At 47.0% G+C, this 22,488-nt stretch overlaps 1 protein-coding gene across 1 annotated transcript in view; it reads right to left on the bottom strand.

Moving 5' to 3' along the window:
- Positions 1-206: 206 nt before the first annotated feature.
- The window catches only part of LOC147740937 (acyl-coenzyme A amino acid N-acyltransferase 1-like), a 44,085-nt gene continuing 21,803 nt past the window's right edge, over positions 207-22,488 (bottom strand). Inside the window, exons 2-3 of the mRNA XM_086952222.1 lie at positions 13,600-13,802; positions 207-819 (exon numbers count right to left, since the gene is read on the bottom strand). Coding sequence (XP_086808348.1) covers positions 223-819; positions 13,600-13,802 — 800 coding nt within the window. The 3' untranslated portion in view covers positions 207-222. The remainder of the gene's footprint in view (positions 820-13,599; positions 13,803-22,488) is intronic.

Below are 22,488 nucleotides of genomic sequence, written 5' to 3'. Positions count from 1 at the left end.
ATACAGAGACACAAACATGTTTTATGAATTTCCATACTTTGTGCATTTATGCATCCCTCAATTGTGGAAACAAAATTCATACTGCATTTCTGAAAATGTTTTAAGGGTTAAAAATAAAATTATACTGTTTTGTTGGTTTTCCTTTATTATATAGACTCCAGTAAATAGATCATGCTCCTATAAATTTTCATTTTTTGTTTCTATTTAAAGATATACAGGCTTTCACAGCTTGCTGTAAATTGACTGTCCTAAATGGTGGTGGAGCAAGCGTTGGATCTCCTTCCATGAATGCTCCTGTGCCCTGCTATGGGCTTCTAACTCCCCTCCACACACCACTGGCTGGGAAAAACTGCCGATGTAGGATATCCTGCAGAGGGGGGACCCCGGAGAATCAATTAGGTGTCCAGCTCCCAGATAGAACAGGAGGTGACCATTCTCTTTCCTGTTCTTTTTCAGCCGCGCAAGAGCCCCCTCCGCATATAGTTTGCTGTTGTAGATCCTGTCATCACCACCCACGATGAAGAGTATGGGACAAGAGGCTCTCTCCACAGGGAGCTGACTGTCCTGATGCTCTGGTTTCCTGGGATCAACAAACATATCATAGATATCCACTGCCCCAGAATCAGTGATGCGAATAAACTCCAACATATATGTAGAACCATTGATGCAGAGGTCCCGGTAGCGTAGTGTCATGGCGTGGATGCTGTTAGTACCATTGATACAGATCGTGGCTCCCACCTGCTTTAGGAATGTTGCCATGGCCAAGGCTATCTCCGCTCCTTTGCAGGTCGCCACCACTCCAACCGTGGGACCCAAGACCTGAAAAAATACACCTGTGATTAGGACATACCATTGTCGTTTTAGCTTTAGTGCCAGAAACAAGGGGTTTTATCATAATCTAATTGCCATCCTCACTTGATGAGATCCACTGTAATGTGGATGTAATGGGTGAGTTGCCAAGCTTAAGGAACAGTGGTAATTTGACCACATGGAATAAAACATACATAAAAGAGGATTTACAAGGAAACTTTAGAAAAGACATAGGAGACATACATTGGGTCACTTGACCTGTTGTTCAACAATTTTAGGTAATTCTTCACAGCCAACCCACAAAAGTATTTCCAGGCTTTTACCAAGGGCATGACAAGTACATAGGACTGCTAAACTACCAGACGAGGTGTGGTGGCAGTCGGGGACTCCTGCACCAGTGGTCTGACTACTGTATTATGGTATTATGAGGACGGTGGTCTAAGCACTTTGGGATCGCCGCAACTGCCAGGGATCCGTGATCCCTTGTGGTTGCGTTGTGGCCTGGGAAAGCAATATGCATGGTAGTGTCACTATGAGTTTCCCACTGCCAGCCTTTTCATGGGAGTGAACCCGCCATGAAATAGCTGGTGGTGGGGAAACCACTGCCCCTATGCACTGGGATGCATGCAGGGGGAACAACATGTGCCCCTTGTGTGCATGCACCCCTGTACTTGCACGGCATGGACTGGTCAGACCATGCATGTAGGAACATGCACTGGCGGTCCTGCAGCAGTGCAGTTTGAAGACTCACTTATGAAGCTTCAAACTGCACCGTTGGGGGGCTGCCAGTTCTCCAGTCTACAAATTAACTCATAATATGGTGAGCAGTGGTTGGGTTTGGCTCTGTGGGAGCGAGGCAGTGGCTTGGTGGCCCTCTCCGACACCGCTAAACTCGTAATCAGGCCCTTAGTGTGATAAACACCACCCAGTTCTTAAACAACAAAAAATGTGTTTCTTCTAGTGACGGCTCTTTAACTCAAACAAATCTCCATTAAGTTGATGTCTAAAAATTATTTATTAGAATACTGAATAATAGCAATCTAATTCTTATTTCAATTACAAACTACAATTATTGCCTTTATATTTAATTGTTTTACCAGAACTGCTCAAGATACGACGTAAATGTAATATGCATTGCACAGGTTTAGATAATTATTATTGAAATATATATGTTTTGATAATTTCTGAATATCCAGATAAAGTTCAAACCCCTATCCGACACCAAGGCTGCATACAAGTTTGTGAATAGTTTTCTACATCTGGCCATCTTTAGCAGCTGCTCTATGCTATGTTTTTTCTTGGGTCCTTTCATAAAGGAGACCTATATACCTTAGGGCTTATGAGACAACCTTGCATACTACAGAAACCGCTAGGTCCCAATCCAAACTGCTCATGCACCTCTAAGGAGGATATGAATCTGTTGTTGATAGACAGATCCCCTGCTGTTATACATGACCCTCTCCAGAAATTGAAGGAAAGGCATATCAGTGAGCATATTTCAGAAGTGTTTCAGGGACCAAAAGAGATGAGTCATTGCAAAGAACACTCTTTCTGAACTTTGATTACCACCCTGTGCTTAGTTTCTGCTATCAGTCAGATTAAATATGGTAAACCTCTCCGTTCTTCTCTACCCATCATGAACTGCTCTTGTGATGTGTGATTTGAGTGCATGCCTGCCACCAGTGACTTTGCCCATTTAGGACCATTCTGAAACCAGTGAACCACATGTTGGAGTTGGGCTGCTGTTTAACATAGGAACAGGTTGGGCATCCCCCAACCCATGGAAATTTAAGTGTAGTCAATTTTACCATACAGCACATTTTAGCCTAGACCAGTTTATACACATCAACCAGTCTATTCAAGAAAATGTAGTTGTCAATATACATTTATCTATATATAGAATAGAGTTCCTCAACACATATAGGTAGCAGGGGAGGAATACCAACTTGGTTAGATTTGGCCCACATTGGAGGTATGCTTACAAATCCCTCCCACACAGAGAGCGATCATGCACTAAACCCATGCATTGCCATAAATCAAATGCAGAACCCCAAACCTCAGAACTAATTTGCTGTACTCCGAGCAGGGAGAGATCAGTCAACCAGGGGCTGGCCAACTCAGGGACCTTCCAGCCGCATTGAGTCTGACAGCCTGAACCATCTTGTGCAGATCAATGGCCACATTAGTCACCGCCACCTCTCACTCTTCGTCAGTCTTCAAACAGTGCCTTTCAATAACAGCATCAGTGAATCTGAGAGATACAGCACACAACCCACAAGAGTCAAGCAATCAGTGTAATACCTGTAAAGACCCCATACCTGATCTTTTATTTACCTGTGCCTCTTAATCTGGTCGCACAATTTGTGAAGCCGTTGATGTACGAATGTCACTTGGGTCTGTCCCGCCTTCCACCCAGTAAACAAGGGATCCCATGGGAGTCCCATTCATACTAGAGGAGGTCTCCTCTCCCGTTCACAGCTCTGATTATAACTCTGAGTGTCGATCTCTGTCTATTCTGATCACTGTCTGATCCTTGTGGTTGTCCTTTGCTCCTAAGGACATGGTGTTCCCAGTGAGGGCCAAAGTCCTCTGCCGCCCATAGTCCTAACCACCGTTCCCTCTAGGCCGCGCGCGCGCGCGCACTTCCCCCCAAGTCAGCGCGCACCACCTAGCGTGGAGCGCGCACACAGGCCATCGCTAGAGGGTTGCGCCGCTCGCTGCTTTTAAAACGCGAGTGGCGCAAACATGAGCACTTTTTCAGTGGTTGCGGTGGAGCTGGCGTGAGGAATGCAGGTAAGGAGGCGGGGGGCTGATGTTGATTAGAGAGCTTGCGGCTGTGTGGGAGCGGGGCAGACTGTGGCCTTTTGTTTAAATATTGCTGTTAATCGGAGCCCCTTCACGGGCTCCGATTAACAGCAATACTTAAACTAAATGCCACAGTCTGCCTCGCGCTTTACTAACAAAAGCGTAGACACTTTCCAAACACAGCGTTTGCTCGCGCTGTGTTTGGAAAGAATCTTCGCTTTTGTTAGTAAAGCGCGGGCAGACTGTGGCATTTAGTTTAAGTATTGCTGTTAATCGGAGCCCGTGAAGGGGCTCCGATTAACAGCAATATTTAAACAAAAGGCCACAGGCGTTGGGGAACGAGCGGACCAGGAGGCAAGAGGGCATAAAGGCACGAGTGGGACACAGGCAGAGGCATAGCTGCCAAGGTTTCAGATCCCCGTGTGTGACTCTTTAATGTCACCGCTTGCTAGCGCTATTAATTTAAAGTAAATAGCTCAAGTAGGGTGAGAGTACACCCCAGCACTCACTTAATTGGTTTGAGGCAAGCAGCTATTTGTACGGGCCGTCTAGCATCTGATTGTGGACTGGTGTGCCCTGGGCTGCTGAACCACTCTAGCAGCCACCGCGGGGGTTCACTGGTGGGTTACAAACACGGAAAACTTAACAAGCCCATTTTGCTGAATGCAGAAAAGCAAGAACATCAATACAAATCGGTTAGGTGCGTGACTGTGGCGACTGTTACTCTCCTGAAACCGGCTCCAGGTTCATGCCCAAACCACCCCTGCGTCAATCGTTTTGGGTAGCTTGCAATGCCGCTGTCCAGGCTTTGCCTGTTGCTGCGAGTCCTGCGACTGTCCTGGAGGCAGCTGCAACTGGAGTGTACGGTCAATGTCAGTTTGATGTTCGGTCAGCCATCACTCCGGCGACCTACACTGCACGTAATTATCCCTCATCCCGCCGCTCAGCAATAATTAATTTGACACTGCATGGGCCCTATTAAAATACACACAATAGCAGCGCTGTGTGAGACGCCACGCCTGCCTTACTCACAAATTCCCCGCGGCACCATGGACAAATTATAAAACAGTCCGGGCCCTGCAGGCTGTCTCGGTAGTTGCTATTGGGCACTACCAGGGGTGCCTGTGACGTCAGGCTGTCTCGCTAAGAGCGGCGCTGCGCCACAAAATTTAAGATACATTGTAGCACAGCGTTAGTCGACGGGAGTGCCCCAAGCCTGAGGGAAGAGCGGAGGCAGTCACAGGTAGGGTGCTGGTAGCTGCCACACACCTATTTACTTCCAGCACACTAATGACAGTTGATACATCAGATATGCGTGACAATGCATTTCAGTGCGGTGATGCAGATCACCACACTGGAATGCGTTAATCTAACGCATGATGCGTGATACTTGGCAGGGCTGCAGAGGACAGAAAGGCACAAAAAACGAGTGGGACACTGACAGAGGACAGAAAGGCACACAAAAACGAGTGGGACACAGACAGAGGACAGAAAGGCACAAACGAGTGGGACACAGACAGAGGACAGAAAGGCACAAAATAACGAGTGGGACAGAGGGCAGAAAGTCACAAAAAACGAGTGGGACAGAGGACATAAATGCACAAAAAACCATTGGGACAGAGGGCAGAAAGACTGGCACAGAGGGCAGAAAGGCACAAAAAACGAGTGGGACCAAGAGCATAAAGGCACAAAAAACGATTGGGACAGAGGGCAGAAAGACTGGGACAGAGGGCATAAAGGCACAAAAAACGAGTGGGACAGAGCATAAAAGCACAAAAACGAGTGGGACAGAGGGCAGAAAGGCCCAGAAAAACGAGTGGAACAGAGGGCAGAAGGGCACAAAAACGAGTGGCACAGAGGGCAGACGGGCAAAAAAAACTAATGGCATAGAGGCATAATACAGAAATATAGGGGCAGCTAAGAACAGAAGGCAGAGCGGGCAGAGAGGCCCGGGTGCAGCGAGGGAAACAGAAGGGAAAACTGGGCAGCGAGGAGTACAGAAGGAAAGACCGTGCAGAGAGAGCATGGGGATAGCGAGGGGAACAGAGGGAAGAAAACGGGGCATGGACCACGTACAGGCAGCGGGGAAGACAGACAACAGCAGTCAGAGGCACAATGAAAATACAGGCAATACAATAAATTTGCAAACTGCTCTTAAGACCCTTATTGTGGCTCTGTATGTGTGAAAATGCATCATCTTTTCACTTTTTAAAGTAAACATTTTGAGTGCCATTTGGTGCCGCAGACACGCGCGGTTTGGTTCCTGGCGCACATAGCCATGGTTGCAGCGCACAGAGACCCTCCAGTGCCGCACACAGAGGAAAAAAATTAGAGGGAACATTGGTCCTAACCTGTCCCACCTCTCAAACCAGGCCCATACCCCTTTAGGTTGATCAAAGAAGGGGCTCTTGCCTTTGGAAATCACCATCAGGTACACCGAGAACAGCAGAATGTATTACAGATTCAGGACCTTGAGGTTCTGCCTTACCAATAAGAAAGACTTCCATTGAGTTTACACTTCACTGGGATAATCCAGGTAGATGGTAATATGATGGTTTTGAAATGTTAGCTGTGTTGTCATCTTCAGAATACACTCTCTGTCGGTAAGGATTAGTATCAAAACTATCATAGCTCTCACTTTCAGTCGAGAAAGGGACCTGGGTGGAGATCTTGCCGTCAGAGCACGGTGGGCCTTTTCCACCGTAACCATGTATGAATGAATGAATGAATGAATGAAAGGGGTTTTGTAGAGCGCGACTGCTGCCCGAGGGCGTCCAAGCGCTAGGTAGAGGAAATAGTACTCTGAGGGACGGGGGGAGAGAGCCAGGGGGGAAGTATTAATTTCTGAAAAGGAATGTTTTTAACTCTTTACGGAAGGACGAGAGGATGGGGTTGGACCTTAGGGACCTTGTGACAGCCCCTGTGATTTTTATTCATGATGAATGCATGCCTCATTAAATGTCTCTGCGCCTTCTCCCTCTGTCCACTCTGTGAAGCCAAGGAACTGAAAGTTATTGTGCCATTTGCGATTTTCAGCATCTTCTACCTTACTTTCAAAGACTTGAACTGTTGTTGTCAATTTTGGCAATCCGATTTTTCAACACCTTTACCTCCAACTACAAGTCAGTAACCGAGACCTCCACAATGTGTACTCATTCAGTCACCTTTTACAGGTTTGTCAGTAGTAGGTTCACATCCACAGTGACATTTCTTTTTACCACTCAAGCACAGTTTGCAAGCCCTGAATGGCAGCCAACATTTCAGCCCTAGAGGGTCCCCCCACAACCTTCTCCTGCTCCATCATTTTTTGTGTTTCGGTCTACCTGTAGGAGAGACTGTGGTGTCATATATTGTGCTATGGTGTTGCCTGTTGTGGCTTGAATGCATTATCCTTACCCATCATGCCACATCCGTCAAAATCAATACCAGCCAGGTAAAAGTGCTTCCAAAGGAGTTTCAATGGGTTTTTCTCAAGCCCCCAATGCAATCAGACTAGCAATCCAACCACCCCCAGTGGGACCAGCCACAGCCTTCTAGCAGTAATACCAGTATCTCCTTCAATGCAATGCAAACTCAGTGATTTGTCCAGTGAATTGCCCCAATGGGAACCTCTTGCCACAGGTGTGTTCCTCGGAGAATTGAACCTCGCTTCACAAAGGACTGTCAGGGCTGTTCAAGCAGTGAAATATTCCTTGTACTGATGTGGACTACTTGGTCCACCCAGCAGTTTAGAGGCACTCCAATAAACTCCAACCACTTCCCTCATCAGAGGGGCTCACACTACACAGGCTGTTCCGCCTGGTCTTTTTTGTGCCGGGAGAGTTAAGTCTACTGTCCTGATCTCCAGTCCATAATAGAGTTTGAATGTGTGTCTCTTAGCTCATTCCCTCAGGGGGGAGGACTTTGTCCCTTCTTCTCATTCCCAGAAACCTCCAGTGTCCTCAAACCCACAGGTGGCCTGTTAAATCTATGGGGAGGGGCCTGTCACATTTCCTGCTCTGTGATCAGGAGCTGCGCCACTCACCCTTTCCCAAGCCTTGGGCTCCATAAGCTGTTGTCTAAACTATGTGAATATCACTGGTTCACTCCTCCGACAGTTCTCTCTCTCCCGCAGACAGGCAGCACCCACTGTACAGGGCCGACTGCGGGGCTTTGGATCAGCCATAGACTCCCCCAGGTCGAACAGCTAATGCGACCCAGTGCAGACTCTATACTGTGGCAGCCCACACAGAAGAGCTGCCGGCGGAGGTATGTGAATCTCTCAAACAGTTCCACACCAGGTTGTCCTCTATCGCTCCCTGTTCTGCTGTCAACTCCAAACAAGTCCACCCACCCAGAGACCATGATAATACACTAGGAGGCAGGTTGCAGATTCTGCCTCAGGACTGCCGCTACAGATTGTAAGCCAACTGAGCAGACGATTTAGGATGGCCCCTGGGTGTTTCTTCATTGTCGGACTCCAGCCCTGCCTCAGCATTCTGGTGTTTGTTAAACTCTACCATTCATTGAACCTTACAAACCCACACCATCCTTAAACTTCACCCTACTTTGAACTCTAAATACTCCATTCTATGCCCGAACTCCACCTATCCCTGACTCCTAAAAACAACCCCAAAATGGCCTCTGAATGGCATAGAGTAATGTATGAATTAATGGGAAACGTACAGAGAACCTACACCAGAAGAACCAAAATCATGGAAAACCAGTTTTAAGAAAAGAACATTTTACAAAAAATGAAATCAACTGTAAGAAACATTTTAAAGGAAAGATCATTTTAAGGAAAAATCCAAAATTGCATTTAACTTGGGAGGAGTTTAGCAGTAGTGAGTGTTTTTGGGATGGGTAATGTTTAGGGGTAACTGAAAAAAAATTGTCTGAATCATTTTGTAGGCTTGTACATGTGTGGTGCACATGCCTACAAAAGGATGCAACTACATCAAAAGCTTTAAAAAAAACTTTAGCCCACACTGCAAAGCATCACATTGTGTGTCAATAGGGCAAGTTGGCGAGATCCATTGGATTTGCTAATCCTTGTTCTTTTTTTTTAGTCTCCAAGTCATCCTGTGGGTCTGCAGAATGTTTCCAGGGCTAGGGGCAGCATCACAGGATTGGAGTTTCTCCTCTGCATTTTACTAACATCTGCAACTGGAAATAAAGTGGGCAGAGGGACAAGTGTGTATTCTAATCTAATCTAATCTAATCTAGAGGATTTATAAAGCACATGGCTACCCGAAGGCTTTCCAGTGGTTACACCAATCAGCATAACCCTCAAACTAGACACCACATGGAAGGTGAAGGGACAGCTAATTAACGAATAACCAGGTCTTCAAGAATATTCTGAAGTTAGGTTCTGAGTCTATGTGATGTAATTCAACTGGCAAAACATTCCACAATTTAGGGGCTAGGTACTTATAAAACAGCCTCCCCAACCTATTCCTTTGATTTTTGGTAGCTTTACAAGAAGTAAATTTGCCTATCTTAAGGACCTTCCAGGGTTTTATGGGTCAATGAAAGCATGCATAAAGGTCCTTTTTTATGGAAGGTCCTATGAGTGATGGTGAGATCTTTAAACTAGGCCCGCTGCTCAATGGGGAGCCAACGAAGGTCAGCCAGTGCCCTTTTTGCAGACTGATACCCCAGAATATTGAAAAGAAGGCAGGCTGCTGCATTTTTAATGGCCTGTAACCTGCTTTTTACAAAGTAGGGAAGGCAAGTATTTAGAGTTCTATAATCCAACCGGGAGATAATCAGGGCCTGTACAATGAGTCTTTGGAAAAGAAAGGGCATAAGGTCTAACTCTTTCCTCAGCAGTCTATGTATTTCAGAGCAAGATTCTATAGTGAGAGAGTCATACAGCCAGATGCAGATGCTTTTTATAAGATTTTTGGGGCTAGGGGGTGAAGTCTCACCACTGTAAAGATGGCCTCCCGCCTGTGACACTCCGCGACCCCGGCATGCTTTGAGAGACCCAGTAACACCAGCAGTTGTGAGACAGGGGTGAGTGGCTGAAATGTGGCCGCAATCAATCAATCAGGAGTTTGTTAAAGCGCAACTACTCACCCGTAAGGGTCTCAATGCGCTAGGGGTGGGGGGTGCAGGTTCCATTCCATCAAGGAGGGGGTCTGTCGAAGAGCCAGGTTTTGAGGTTTCTTGCGAAGATGGGGAGCGAGGTTGTCTGTCTGAGGTGGAGCGGAAGGGCGTTCCATGCTTTGGCCGCGAGGAAGGAGAAGGAGCGGCCTCCCGATCTGGTCTTTATGGTGCGGGGGACCTCAGCGTAGGAGAGCTGGGCTGATCGTATGGTCCTTTGGGGTGCGTGGAATTTGAGCCGGCTGTTCAGGAATGCTGGTCCAGACACCCACGCACACAAGGAGGGCCTTGTGTGCGTGGGTGAGCATCTTAACGGGGATTCTCGCCTTGACGGGGAGCCAGTGGAGGGTGCGCAGGTGCTGGGAGATGTGGCAGTGTTTTGGCAGGTTGAGGACCAGTCTTGCAGCGGCGTTCTGGATGTTCTGTAGCTTGCGGATGAGGTTTTTGTTTATTCCGGCGTAGAGTGCGTTGCCGTAGTCGAGTCTGCTGGTGACCAGGGTGTGAGTGACTGTCTTTCGGTGTTCGAGGGGGATCCATTTGAAGGTCTTATGAAGGAGGCAGAGGGTGTGGAAGCAGGAAGATGAGACAGAGTTGATCTGGCGGTCCATTTTGAGCTCGGAGTCCAGAATGATTCCCAGGTTGCGTGCGTGGTCTGTGGGGGTTGGTGGGTTTCCGAGGGCGGTGGGCCACCAGGTGTCGCTCCAGGCGTCGGGGTTTGGGCCCATGATGAGTACTTCTGTTTAGTTGGTGTTTAGTTGTTTACAGCTGTTTTTCATCCATTTGGCGACGGCTTCCATGCCTTCTCGAAAGTTGCGTCTTGCGGTGTTGGGCTCGCTGGATAGGGAGAGGATGAGCTGGGTGTCGTCTGCGTATGACATGATGTTGAGTCCGTAGGTTCTGACGATGGGGGCAAGTGGAGCCATGTAGACGTTGAAGAGCATCGGGCTGAGGGAGGAGCCTTGGGGGACTCCGCTGGTGGTAGGTGAGGGGTCTGAGAGGAAAGGGGGAGTCTGACCCGTTGCGTCCTGCCGAAGAGGAAGGAGCAGATCCAGTCGAGGGCCTTGTCCTGGATTCCTGCGTCGTAGAGTCTGTGTATTAGGGTGCGGTGGGAGACTGTGTCAAACGCCGCTGATAGGTCTAGGAGGATGAGGGCTACCGTTTCTCCTTTGTCCAGCAGGGTGCGGATGTCGTCTGTTGCGGCGAGGAGGGCGGTTTCCGTACTGTGTTTTTTTCTGAAGCCGGATTGGGAGGAGTCGAGGATGTTGTGTTCTTCAATGAATGTGGTGAGTTGGCTGTTGATGGCTTTCTCGATGACTTTCGCTGGGAAAGGGAGCAGGGAGATGGGTCTGTAGTTTTTGAGGTCGGTGGGGTCCGCTAAGGGTTTCTTCAGGAGGGGTTGACCTCGGCGTGTTTCCAGTGGCAGAGCATGGGTGCGATGGTGTTAGCGGCTCTGTTGAAGATGAGGTGGGGGCAGGGGTCCTTGGGGGCCCCTGAGTAGATTGACTTCATTGTCTTCAGTGTGTCTTTGGTGGTGAGGGCTGTCCAGTCATCAATCGCTGGTTTCCGGGTGTCGGGGGTGGTTGGTGAGGGTTCAGTGTGTCGGCTGTCTTCGTTGAAGTTGTCGTAGATGCTCTTGATTTTGTGGTGGAAAAGGTGCTGAGTTTGTCGCAGAGGTCTTGTGAGGGAGGGATGTCGGTAGACTCGCTGGTGGGTTGGGCGAACTCCTTGATGATGCTGAAGAGTTCCTTGCTGTTGTGTGCGTGGGTGGAGATTCTGTCTTCAATCGCTTTTTTCCTCGTTTCTCTGATGAGTTGATGGTGAGCGTTGGTGGCGGCTCTGAAGTTGTTGTGGGCTTCTGTGGATTTGGTGTTTCTCAAGGCCTTTTCGAGGCGGCGGCATGTGCGCCTGGACTCTCGAAGTTCGGTGGTAAACCATCTGGCTTTCTTGGCATGGGTATTGTTGTTTTTCTTGAGGGGGTCTATGGTGTTGGTGCTGTCCGAGATTCATCTATGCAGGGTTCGGGCTGCGGTGTTGGGGTCGTCGTTTTCCGCGATGGTTGGGGTGGAGTTGTTGAGCGAGGAGATGAGCTGGTCGTCGGTGATTTTGGTCCAGTTTCTTTGTGGAAGCAGGTGCTGGTGTCTGTGGATGGTGGGTGTTCTGAAGGTGAAGTGGACGCAACAATGGTCGGTCCATGGGAGTTCAGTGGTGTGGCTGAAGGTGATGGAGTTTCCTGTAGTGAAGAGGGGGTCGAGGGTGTGTCCTGCTGAGTGCGTGGGCTCGGTCACGATCTGGCAGAGTCCAATGTTGTGGAGGTTGTCCAGGAGGCAAGTGGTGTTGGGGTCCAGGTGGAAGTTGAGGTCTCCCAGCAGGGTGTAGTTGGTGGATGCAATGGCCTGCAGGGAGATAATGTCCGTGATGGAGTTGGCGAAGGGTCCGTGGGGTCCAGGGGGTCGGTGGATGAGGGTTCCTCGGAGGGCGGCAGTGGGGCTGGCCAGTATCTTGAAGTGAAGGTGTTCCATCAGTTCTGTGGACTCGTCAGGGAGTGTGCTCAGGCGGAGGCTGGATTTGTGGACGATGGCTATTCCTCCTCCTGGGTGGGTGGTGCGGTCCTTCCTGTAGATCTTGTATCCTTGGGGGATGGCGATGGCGATGTCCGGTCCTGAGGTGGTGTTGGTCCAGTTTTCGGTGAAGAATGCTATGTCCGGGGTGGGGCTGTTGAGGAGGTCCCAGATTTCAGTGGCGTGTTTGTGGAGGGATCGGACGTTGAGGAGGATGCATTGCAGGGTCTTCGGTTCAGTTGTGTTCTTGCGGGCGGGTTGTGCTGGATCCGTGTTCTTGGCGGTGCTGCAGGTGTGCCGGCAGCGGTGACAGCTGAAGGGTCCATGGGTGTCGGCTGGTGATGCTAGCTTGCAGTTGTTGTTGCAGCCTGGGTTGAGTGCGTGGAGTGCTGCTGGGTCGTAGTGTTGGCGGGCGGAGGTCCAGGGTTCCTGGTGCTGGTCGCGGACAGTTCGCGGACGGGGCGCAGCCGCGCAGTGGCCGCCATTAATAGGGGTCGGGGAGGGCTGGACAGCTGGGAGGCGGGGAGAGGAGCTGGATTGGGCCGGTCGGGCTAGGGGGGGAGGGGCCGCGGGGGCAGCAGCGGCGGGTAAAGGTAAAGGGAGGAAAGAAGGGATAAAGAAAAAAGGGAAAATAAGCAGAAATAAGGCACAAAAGAGCAGAGATGCAGAAAAGGGCAGAAAGGTGAAAGATGGAAAGGGTAGAAAAACGAGTGAAAACGAGTGAAGGAGCAGAGGGAGAGAAAGGGAAAATGGGCAGGAACCCCCGGGCACCATTAGAGTCCCTGGCTCTGAGTTGATGTGGGCTGGGATTTCTCGTTTGCTCGCTATCCGCTGGAACCCGATGTCCTGGCCCGGTTGAGTGTCCAGTCGCACCTGAGGGAAGATCTTTGGCCGCAGTGTTTTCCATTGCTGTCGGGGTAGCAGGGGAGATGTCGTGCCTTTCCTCTTATCCTTAACTTCCTGCATTCCGCACCTCTTTTGGCACCCCCACCTCAGTGTCGGGCCCCACCCACTGGGCCTTCCAGGGAAGCATAAGCCCTTACCCACCCACAATCAGACCGTCGCTTGGATTGCCCCTTCCTTCTATCCCCACTGAAGGAGTGGGCAACTTCAATCCCCCTCTACTTAATGTACCCTCATCCTGTCTAGTTACAACAAAATAAATATCCTATTTAATGAGAGTGGAGTTTCTGGCTACTTTCTGAATTTTTTTTTACCCATGACTGTGACCTCCAACTGCTGTGTCTCTGATGGGAGTAGAATGAGTGAGCTATTGGACAACAGATCTAAAGTCTGTATAACACTATGTTTGACTTGGAGATGAGGAGAAAGGACATACCTTGGGGTGCTTCAAGAGGAGGTCTGCAGCTTCTTCAAAGTACTCCAGATCCACCTCGGTCAGTGTATCTGGCAGGTCATCATAGCCAAAATAGGCCAAAGCGAGTGTGGCAAAGTCCCGGCTGGCAAGAAGACCGCTGCGGAACTCCGTTAGACCCCCTTCTCCTCCAAACATGTCAATGACTCCAGGAAATGGCCCAGTGCCTGTGGCTCAAAAAACAGCAAAGTGAATAGTGAATTTAGAAATGTGAAAAGGTAGGTAGCTAAATGCATGTATGGTTTATGCCATGCAGCTTTGTCTAGAGAAGCCATTATAAACAAAGTTATTTAGCCAGCACCAGAATACAATGCTAAAAGTTATGGGATGCACAGCATGCATTTCAGGATAGGGTACTGACTCATACATAATGTGCCTTCGCTGCAAGAGCCTTTAGAACCTGATGCCTGTTTTCAGGATCAGCTTTTCTTTTTGAAATAAAATCGTAATTACCCCATTCACACACTTTCAAGTGACAAACATTTGCAAATAATTGATTTTCTTAGCCAAAGTAAAATATTGATTTGTTAATAAATATGGAGAATTCCTATTTGTACAAACACAAAATCAAAAGGATGTTGCCAGTTGAATATGTCCTCCACTTTGGCTCTTGATCTAGGCCGATCATTGATTCTTCGACATGACTGTTACATGTGCAGGTGCAGTTGCACAGCACCTATTTCATCGCAACACTCACAAACATAATCCTCGCCACAGAATTAACATCATATCATATGCAGATGTCACCCAGCTCCTATTATCCTTCTCCAACTAGACTCCAAGACCCAGACTATTTTCCTTGCCTGCATGACCAAGGTCACCAAATGGATGAAAACCAACTGCCTCAAAACTCAACACAGTCAAGGTGGAAGGAATACTCTTCGGCAGAGATGCCTACCTCTGGGACTCCACCTGGCGGCCTGGCAAACTTAAACGCACAGCCCTCCGGGTAACCCACCCAAAGAATCTCGGAATAGTAATCGACAACCAACTCACCATGATCAGCTAAGTGAACGGAGTATCTGACTTCTGTTTCCACACAGTCAAGATGCCCCAGCAGATCTTCAAATGGCTCCCCACCAACATTCGCAGAACCGTCACCCAAGGCCTCATCACTAGCAAGATTGGCTACGGCAATGCACTGTTTGCTGGAATCAATGCTAAACTGACCAGAAGTCTCCTGAACACGCAAAACTCACTGCCGGGCTCACTTTTAACCTCCTACACCACACTAGCATCATCCCGCACCCCAAAGAGTTCCACTGGCTCCCAGTCCAAAAACGAGCCCTTTTCGAACTCTTCAGGCACACATACAAAGCCCGGCACAACATTGGCCCCACATACCACATCAACTACATAAACTTTCACAAACTTACCAGACATCTGGGCTCAGCCAGACTCTTACTCGAACCCCCACATACACAGAACGAGATTCAGCGGTCTTGCCTTCTACCACCTCGCTCCTAAAGCCTACAATGATCAGCCAAAGCACTTCAGAACCACCTCCCCAGTTCTTCAATTCCCCAACCCTGGCCCTGGATCAGCCTATAGGGCTCCTGCTTCAGCATCAGCATACCTTCACAGGGTTAGCTGTGAGCTTTAACATAACTGAAAAACTGGAACTGGGTTTGATATGTGCAAGTACAGAGGTTCAAGAAGCCGTACTTATCAAAAACTGTTCATGCATACGATCAATCTGTAATCCTAACACAACACGTTGTTTTATGTTCGTTGTACCTGTTCAGTTTCCATTTCTGCAAAGTAAGCTAAGATTCTGTATAACTGGAAATTGTACTATTTTACATTCTACACAGAAGTAGAAACGATGAGTGGAAGTAGAGAAAGGAGAAGTAAGAGTCACAGAATGAATCACAAAGCAAAAGAAATAAAGCATGGAGCTGAAAATAGAATAAGAAACTAGGAGAGAAATATACTCTGCAGTATGAAACAGCAACCACTCTAGGGAAAACTAAAGAGCGTAGTGAGAAGAGGATATCCGAAGAGGGAAGTTACAAAAAAGTATTTAAAATAAAAGAAACAACAAGACGCAGAGTGAGAGAGGGATTGACATAATTTATTTGAACTGTCTTAAGTCCCGTGCCGGCCCATGTCGTTTTCCCTATGTTAGCATGAGAACGTTGCAGACCGACCTCTTTTTTGCACACATTACCATACAGTTATATTTTGATTTATGCCACAATGTACTTTCACACAAAAACATGCAGTTGGTTTGCACTCAGTTCTTTTCCTGGGATTTAGTATGAACATGTAGACAAGGTCGAACAACAATGCCCCTTGTTATTCTGTTCTGGTCAGGCCCTAGCACCTAGACAAAACACGCAAAGGCAGCTGTCGTTTGGGAACACGTACTTTCTGTCACATAGGTCTGCACAGATAGGTAACATACTCTTGGAGAGGGACCTTCCAGGGAAAAGATCGTAACAGCATCTAGGATGTAGAACATTTATCTGTGTATACTGAGGTACGGGGTCTGCTGCTAATACTTAGAAATCTTCTGATATATAATCATTTTGCTTATGTAGAAGGGGAGTGAGGTTAGGCTGCACTGTCGTACGTAATGACAGCTCCATTTATGACTTACGGACTACTTGCTATGGTAACCCTATTTGTGTTTTTCTAGTTGTTGTGGCACGTAAACTGCATACTAGAGTACACTAGTTAAATTTACATTTTAAACTTTTCTCATGTCACTATCAGAACTTATTCTGGACTAGTACGAGTGTGTGAGCAAAAGGGCATGACCTGCAATCATGGTAGGACCCGAGGACCAAGCCGATGGAGATGTAGTCGGCGGGTCGCATCGCCGGCACCGCGATTCACTCGACCGACTTGCCAATCGACCAGAGATTCATTCCTGCCACTGAACCGATCACTTCTGGACCGGTTCCCGGACCCGCCAACTTCATCTCCATCGGCTTGGTCCTCAGGTCCTACGAGACCGTGTTTCTCCAGACCTACATAGATATTCATTGCTGACGTACAAATGACTCTACGCCTAAGCTGAAACCCTTTACTACACCAACTAGACTCAAGGACTGCCCCACGTGGCACCCACGGGACTCCGGCCCGTGCACAGGAGCCCGACCTTCACTACTGATTATTCGCCAATCTGGCACTGTACTCTACTCATCTAGTCCTGAAGATGATTCTAAACTGCACGGATCGAAACGCCGTCGACTTTTCAGCCAGACTTTAGGCGCTTCCTGCATAGCGGTTCTCTGTAAAAATGACAAACAAAATCAATTGTTGAAAGTATTTAGAAACCTCTATGTTCGAAGTCACTGTAAATATTCTTGCACAGAAGACTTTGCGCCGGCCACGCTGATCCCTCTGTCACTTGCGTCGCCGTAGTGTCACTCACCTCCCACTCGTGCACCTTGTATACACTTGGGTTATAATAGAATTTTTTGTATCTACAATTTCAGTGCTGATATTAACTGTAAACAGTTTTTCTGTCCTATCCTTTAAATGTTGATTAAACTGATGCTTTTAGCACATGTAATGAGTGAATAGAGTCTCCTTTTGCCTCCATGTATAATGTTTTCATATCCCTATTATCTGTCCTCTAATCACACCAGTTGGGATATATAGCCCATTACTCCAATCCCAACCAGGTTGACGGGTTTCTACTCATGTTGTTTTAAACAAGTATGCAAATGCAAAGCGTCTCTTGGATCTCAGTTTCATCGAAGTTTAAACAGGTTCTCTGTTATAACTTGTGTTTCCCTGCTGCTCAGCTAGTATGTATGTCATATGGAATGTTGGATGATTGGAATGTTGCTGTGCTGTGAATGTCAGTTGAGTGAGGGCTGAGCAGCAGGACAGCTGCTCCTGATGGGGTTAACATTATAACTTAACATCTTAATTAATAAAGTAACTTAAGAACCTACACTTCCAGCTTCCTTTGATTACTTCATTCTCCATGGATGGGTCTGTCAACAACTGGAAACAAGTAGCATGTTTGCTCGTTTGACCTCCTCCACTGGAAGGCAGTTATTGCAAATTTAAAAGGATAGGATATGTTACTTGAATTGATGTTGTTCCATTTGGCATCCTACATTTTGAGTCCCGGTGATACACAGTTATTGGCTATATTTTTGTTCACAAAATTTTCCATCACATTCGACAATGCACACATTTTTGGAGACACTCTTGCCCTGCAATTTCTTACGTACTCTCCAGCTCCTGAAAATTAGAAGCTGAAGTATACATACCAAATCAACGTACAAGCATACTACCAACAAAATTCACGCCAAAATATTCAAAGATAACTCTAACATATCTCTAAAATATATAAGGATTAAGTTATAAGGTTAAGGCACTTATCTTCTCCAGAGCAGCAAATAAAAGAGAAGGAATTTTGAGTACCAGGGATATTTATGGACTAGAGTATTCTAGTTCTAGTGTTTTAATGTGTTATACTTCATTAAAGGTGCTCTGGAGTGGCAATTAAAGGTTAATATGCATAATGATAGCCTCCGTTCTTGAAATGAAATCACTACTTGGAACTTGACCAAAAAACACAAGCAATTCTGAGAAAATCACTTGCTCTCCCTGTCACTAAAAATATAGTTATGTGAAAGGATAAAATTGTGAAATGCGATGTAATTGTGTAGTTCAGAGACATACACCCTCTGAAAGTACTCGGGCCAGATATATCAAAGGGTTTTACCCATTCAGTGTCTATGGGAACATGTGTTCCTACATATGGCCCTCGGTCTTGCATGGCATGCTAACATCACTTACAATGCATTGTGCCCCAGCTAGGTACAATCTATGTAAAAAGCGATATAGAAACTTATCAACAGAGCTGTGCGAGACCTATTTCATTGCAAATGCTCGTTCTACTTTGTCACCCCGAGTGGAATGGGTATGTCCAGACGCGGGTCCTGTGCTCTCCATGCCACCATAGTCAGATATTCTGGCTGATGATGGGTGAAACTCCGAAACTGGTCCTAGGATACTTGTTTCCAGTCCAGGGAGGACCTGGCCTGGCAGTTCGGGCTGGACTGTTCCCATTGGGCGCAGGGTCAAGACTGATTGGCATATGGTTGGGTCCAAACAGGAATGGCATGGTAAGAAAAAAATGATGGATTTAGACCTAGATCTCTGTACTGGGGTGAATGCATGACATTGTTCTGCATTCTGTCCATCAATTGTTCTTTTTGCATTTGTCACCCTGAGTGGGACGGGTAGGCCCAGATGTGGGTCCTGTGCTCTCCATGCCACTGGAGTCAAGCTATCTTGGCTGATGAGGGCTGAAACCCCCAAACCCGTCCTCGAAGGCTTGTTTCCAGTCCAGGGAGGACCTGGCCTGGCAGTTCGGGCTGAACTGTTCCCAGTGGGCACAGGGTCAAGACTGTTTTGCATATGACTGGGTTCAAGCTGTAATTGCATGGTGAGAAAAAAACGATGGATTTAGGCCCAGATCTCTGTACTGAGGTGAATGTATGACATTGTTCTGCATTCTGTCCATCAACTGTTGTTTTTGCATTTGTTCTACCTGTTATGGCACATATACTGCATACTAGAGCACGATAGTTAAAATAAATATTTTAAACTTTACTCATGTCAATGTCGGAACTTTTTGTGGACTAGTACGAGTATGAGAGCAAAAGGGTGTGTCCTGCAACCGCGATTCGTGAGAGGGTTGGGAGTATTGTGTTCTGGGGTGTCTATTTACTTGTTCCTCTGTGAGTGATTTGAAGGGCAGGCGAGACACTATAGCTAGTCAATCCCTGGGCTCATGGTTACTCAAGTGGTAGGATGACTCAGTCCCTGCCTACTAGAGTCCCATAACCCCAAGCATAGTTATGTTACTTCACAGAATCATTGCAACAGAACAAGCACTGCAAAGCCATTAAGTCTAGCCTAGGCAAACAGGTGTGTTTTATTATTGCACGTATTGACAGGGCTTTTCAGACAACCAGCCTAAGGCTGGTACATGTTAAGAAACAGTGGAAATGACAGCATTCTATTTTGTCTAGTGTTTGTCCGCAACCCCATACAAATACTCCACTAACTGTAGGTTCTATTCCTGGAGTATAACTTTTATCAATTAAGAATGTATTTACTGTTAGAGCCGAAATAAATAGCCCCCATCTTATAATCTGGGCTTCCTGGGCCTCCTGAATCTATATACTGAATAGATGATGAATCTGTATACAGAAGAGATGAATCCCTAGGTGGAAATTCTACTCTTATGGCATCTATTAACTATAAGGATATCATAGCATAGCAAATTGAGTATGGTATTACAGGAATTCCAAAAGTTATTTGTAATTCCTAGGGAGAGAGGCTCCCCCAAGAAATGCAGCTATCCTTAAAGAGAATGTCAATTTTAAGGAATAGGAAATTAATAACCCAAGTTCTGCTCTTTTCAGCTCTACTCTTATAGTGCTTCATGTGTGGGAAATAATGGAGTGCATGACTGTGCCAGCCAGGTGCCAAAAAAAAGATCACAAGCTACTCCTTAAGTAACAAGAACCAGGAGGAACCGAATAGCACAAGATTCCTAACCAAGGTCCTTCTGTAAATTGATTTCGGTTCCAGCTATGATTCTGAAGGTCCATGTGATATCTTGAAAAAAACATTGGGGCATATTATCAAGACAGGCGATAAAAATATTGCAGCTTTAGCAGCAGACAACTGCAGCTAAAATGGCGATAATGGGCTTGATAATATGCTCTATGGAATTCCAATTGAAGCCCATGTTAGATGTCCTTCACATCTAACCGCAATCTTAGTGGACCCCGGGATCGAGCTTTCCACCGCTACTTCAATGTCACACAATTTTCTTAGACTGCATCAGGAGACTGCAAGTTTAATTTAACTGCACACTGCCATCTAAGATTAGAACTAGGCCTTACTCCTCTTACTGTAATGGGTGATATTACTTTAAAACTGCTATTTTATACATTGTAGACTGGCCTGTAAACTGGCAGGAATAAACTTCATAAATGTAATTATTAAGAACAACTTGGCCACTGAAAAGGGGTATGTTTCGCTGTCTGAAAGTTCCAGCAATAAGTTGTTAAATTTAAATTTCCTCCCCATGATTAACTTATTAAACTTGTACAGATCAGCTTGAAAGTTTCTGGTAAAAAAAGGAATTAAAGCAGCATTCAGGATTAGCGGGCAAGGTACATAATAATTTCACCACTGACAACCAGATCTTGATTGCAGGTTTGGGAGAAGAACTTTTTCTTGCGTTTCAGGTTTCTGAATCTTTCCATTCAAAGACTTCGATGCAGTAGCGGCTGGCATTGCTTGTGGGTGGGGGTTGGAAGGGTGTGATTCGCCTGCGTTGTTTGTGGGGGTGTTGCTGGGAAGTAAAAAAATAAACTTACATTTACCTTTCCGCCGGGTCCCGCGTCTTCTTGGATCCTACTCTCCTGCTCCCCTCCCTCCAACAGGAACAGGAAGCAGGTAACCAGGCTCCCTCCCCTAAGACAATCACAATGCTACAAGCAGTGTTGTTATTGGTCAGGACGGAACCCAGCCAGGGGCAAGTGGGGTAGGCAATGCAGCCTGCATGGAGAAGGGTTGAGTGCGCATGACAGGTTTAGGTAGCCCGAGAGGGCCACCCAAACAGTCTTTGAGCACTCTGGATTGGGCAAACCTCTCTTCCCCTGCTCTGCTCTCCCCTGCCCTGCTCAAAGAGCAGAGCAGCCCTGCCTACCCGCCCGCAATGAGCAAAGAAAGCATAAAATGGTAATAACTAGAAGTTATCACCATTTTATGTTTTGGCTTCTCACACTGCAGGAAAGCAGTGGGGCGACAACCCTCCGCACTAGTGGCCCCTGCTTTCATGCTTCTTGAACATCAAAGACGCAAGTTTGAAGTCAGTGTTATTTTGCGGTGTCCAAGGTAACCGCTTGATGGTAATGTGATCACTGTAAGGAGGCCGGGCAGGCATGGGGATCACTGGGCCTACATGAAATAAAAAGTCAGAGACAACGGCATGAACAACTTGCTCTTCGCTGCACGGAGTTCCTCTCTGAGGCCACGCCCGGCAGCCAAAGCCTTTATTATCATAGTTCCAAGTGATGTGGGATCAATCAAGTTCACACAACCCCGGGACACATCACTAAAACACCCCCGGGCTTCATCAACATAATCACAACGTTTGGGGGATGTCTGCAAAAGGAAACATTACATTCCCTTACAAAATAAAAGAAACAGCAACTAAAGTAACATGAAAAACAGCAAAAAATCTAGAGATTTTTGTTGAACAGTCTCAAGCATCAGAGTATTTTTTTCATGATGATAATACCTGGGATATGGAACATACCTAAATTATGTACGGTACACCTCATCAGATCACATGAGCCCTCAGTCTAGTCAAGGGCCTGGGATTGTCACGGAGATTGTACCTGGTTCGAGAAACAAGCCCTAGTTGAATATGAGCCTTGCAGTTAACAGGAGTCCCAAGGGGGTTCAGGACTGCATTCAGACTCTGAACTCCCAGATCGACACACTCAGCTGATCAATTCTCTAGTTGCTCAGTTTCAGAGCAGTCGTTGAGATTGTTGGCTCTACAGCCAGATCTTCCACATTAGGAGTATCGCCCTAATAGAAATTGAACTTTTTCAATGTTGAAATGTTCTGAGTTATTGCCTCTTGCCCACAACGCGCAGTGACCACAGTGCCACGCAGATAAACAATATGCCAGGGTTCACATTCAAATGGTAGCCTAAATCTGCTGCCCGGATGCTGATCCTACACTAGCATCAAGTCGCCTCTTGGCTCTTCGCTGATGACTGACCTTTTTTAGTGGCCATCTTCCTCTGTTTATTAACCAGATGATCATTCACGGTGTGAGAAGTTGGC

Source organism: Lissotriton vulgaris, chromosome 1_1, assembly GCF_964263255.1.
Source record: "Lissotriton vulgaris chromosome 1_1, aLisVul1.2, whole genome shotgun sequence".
Classification (NCBI taxonomy): domain Eukaryota; kingdom Metazoa; phylum Chordata; class Amphibia; order Caudata; family Salamandridae; genus Lissotriton; species Lissotriton vulgaris.
Note: the sequence above shows the minus strand (reverse complement) of the source record. Positions and strands in the feature narration are given on the sequence as shown.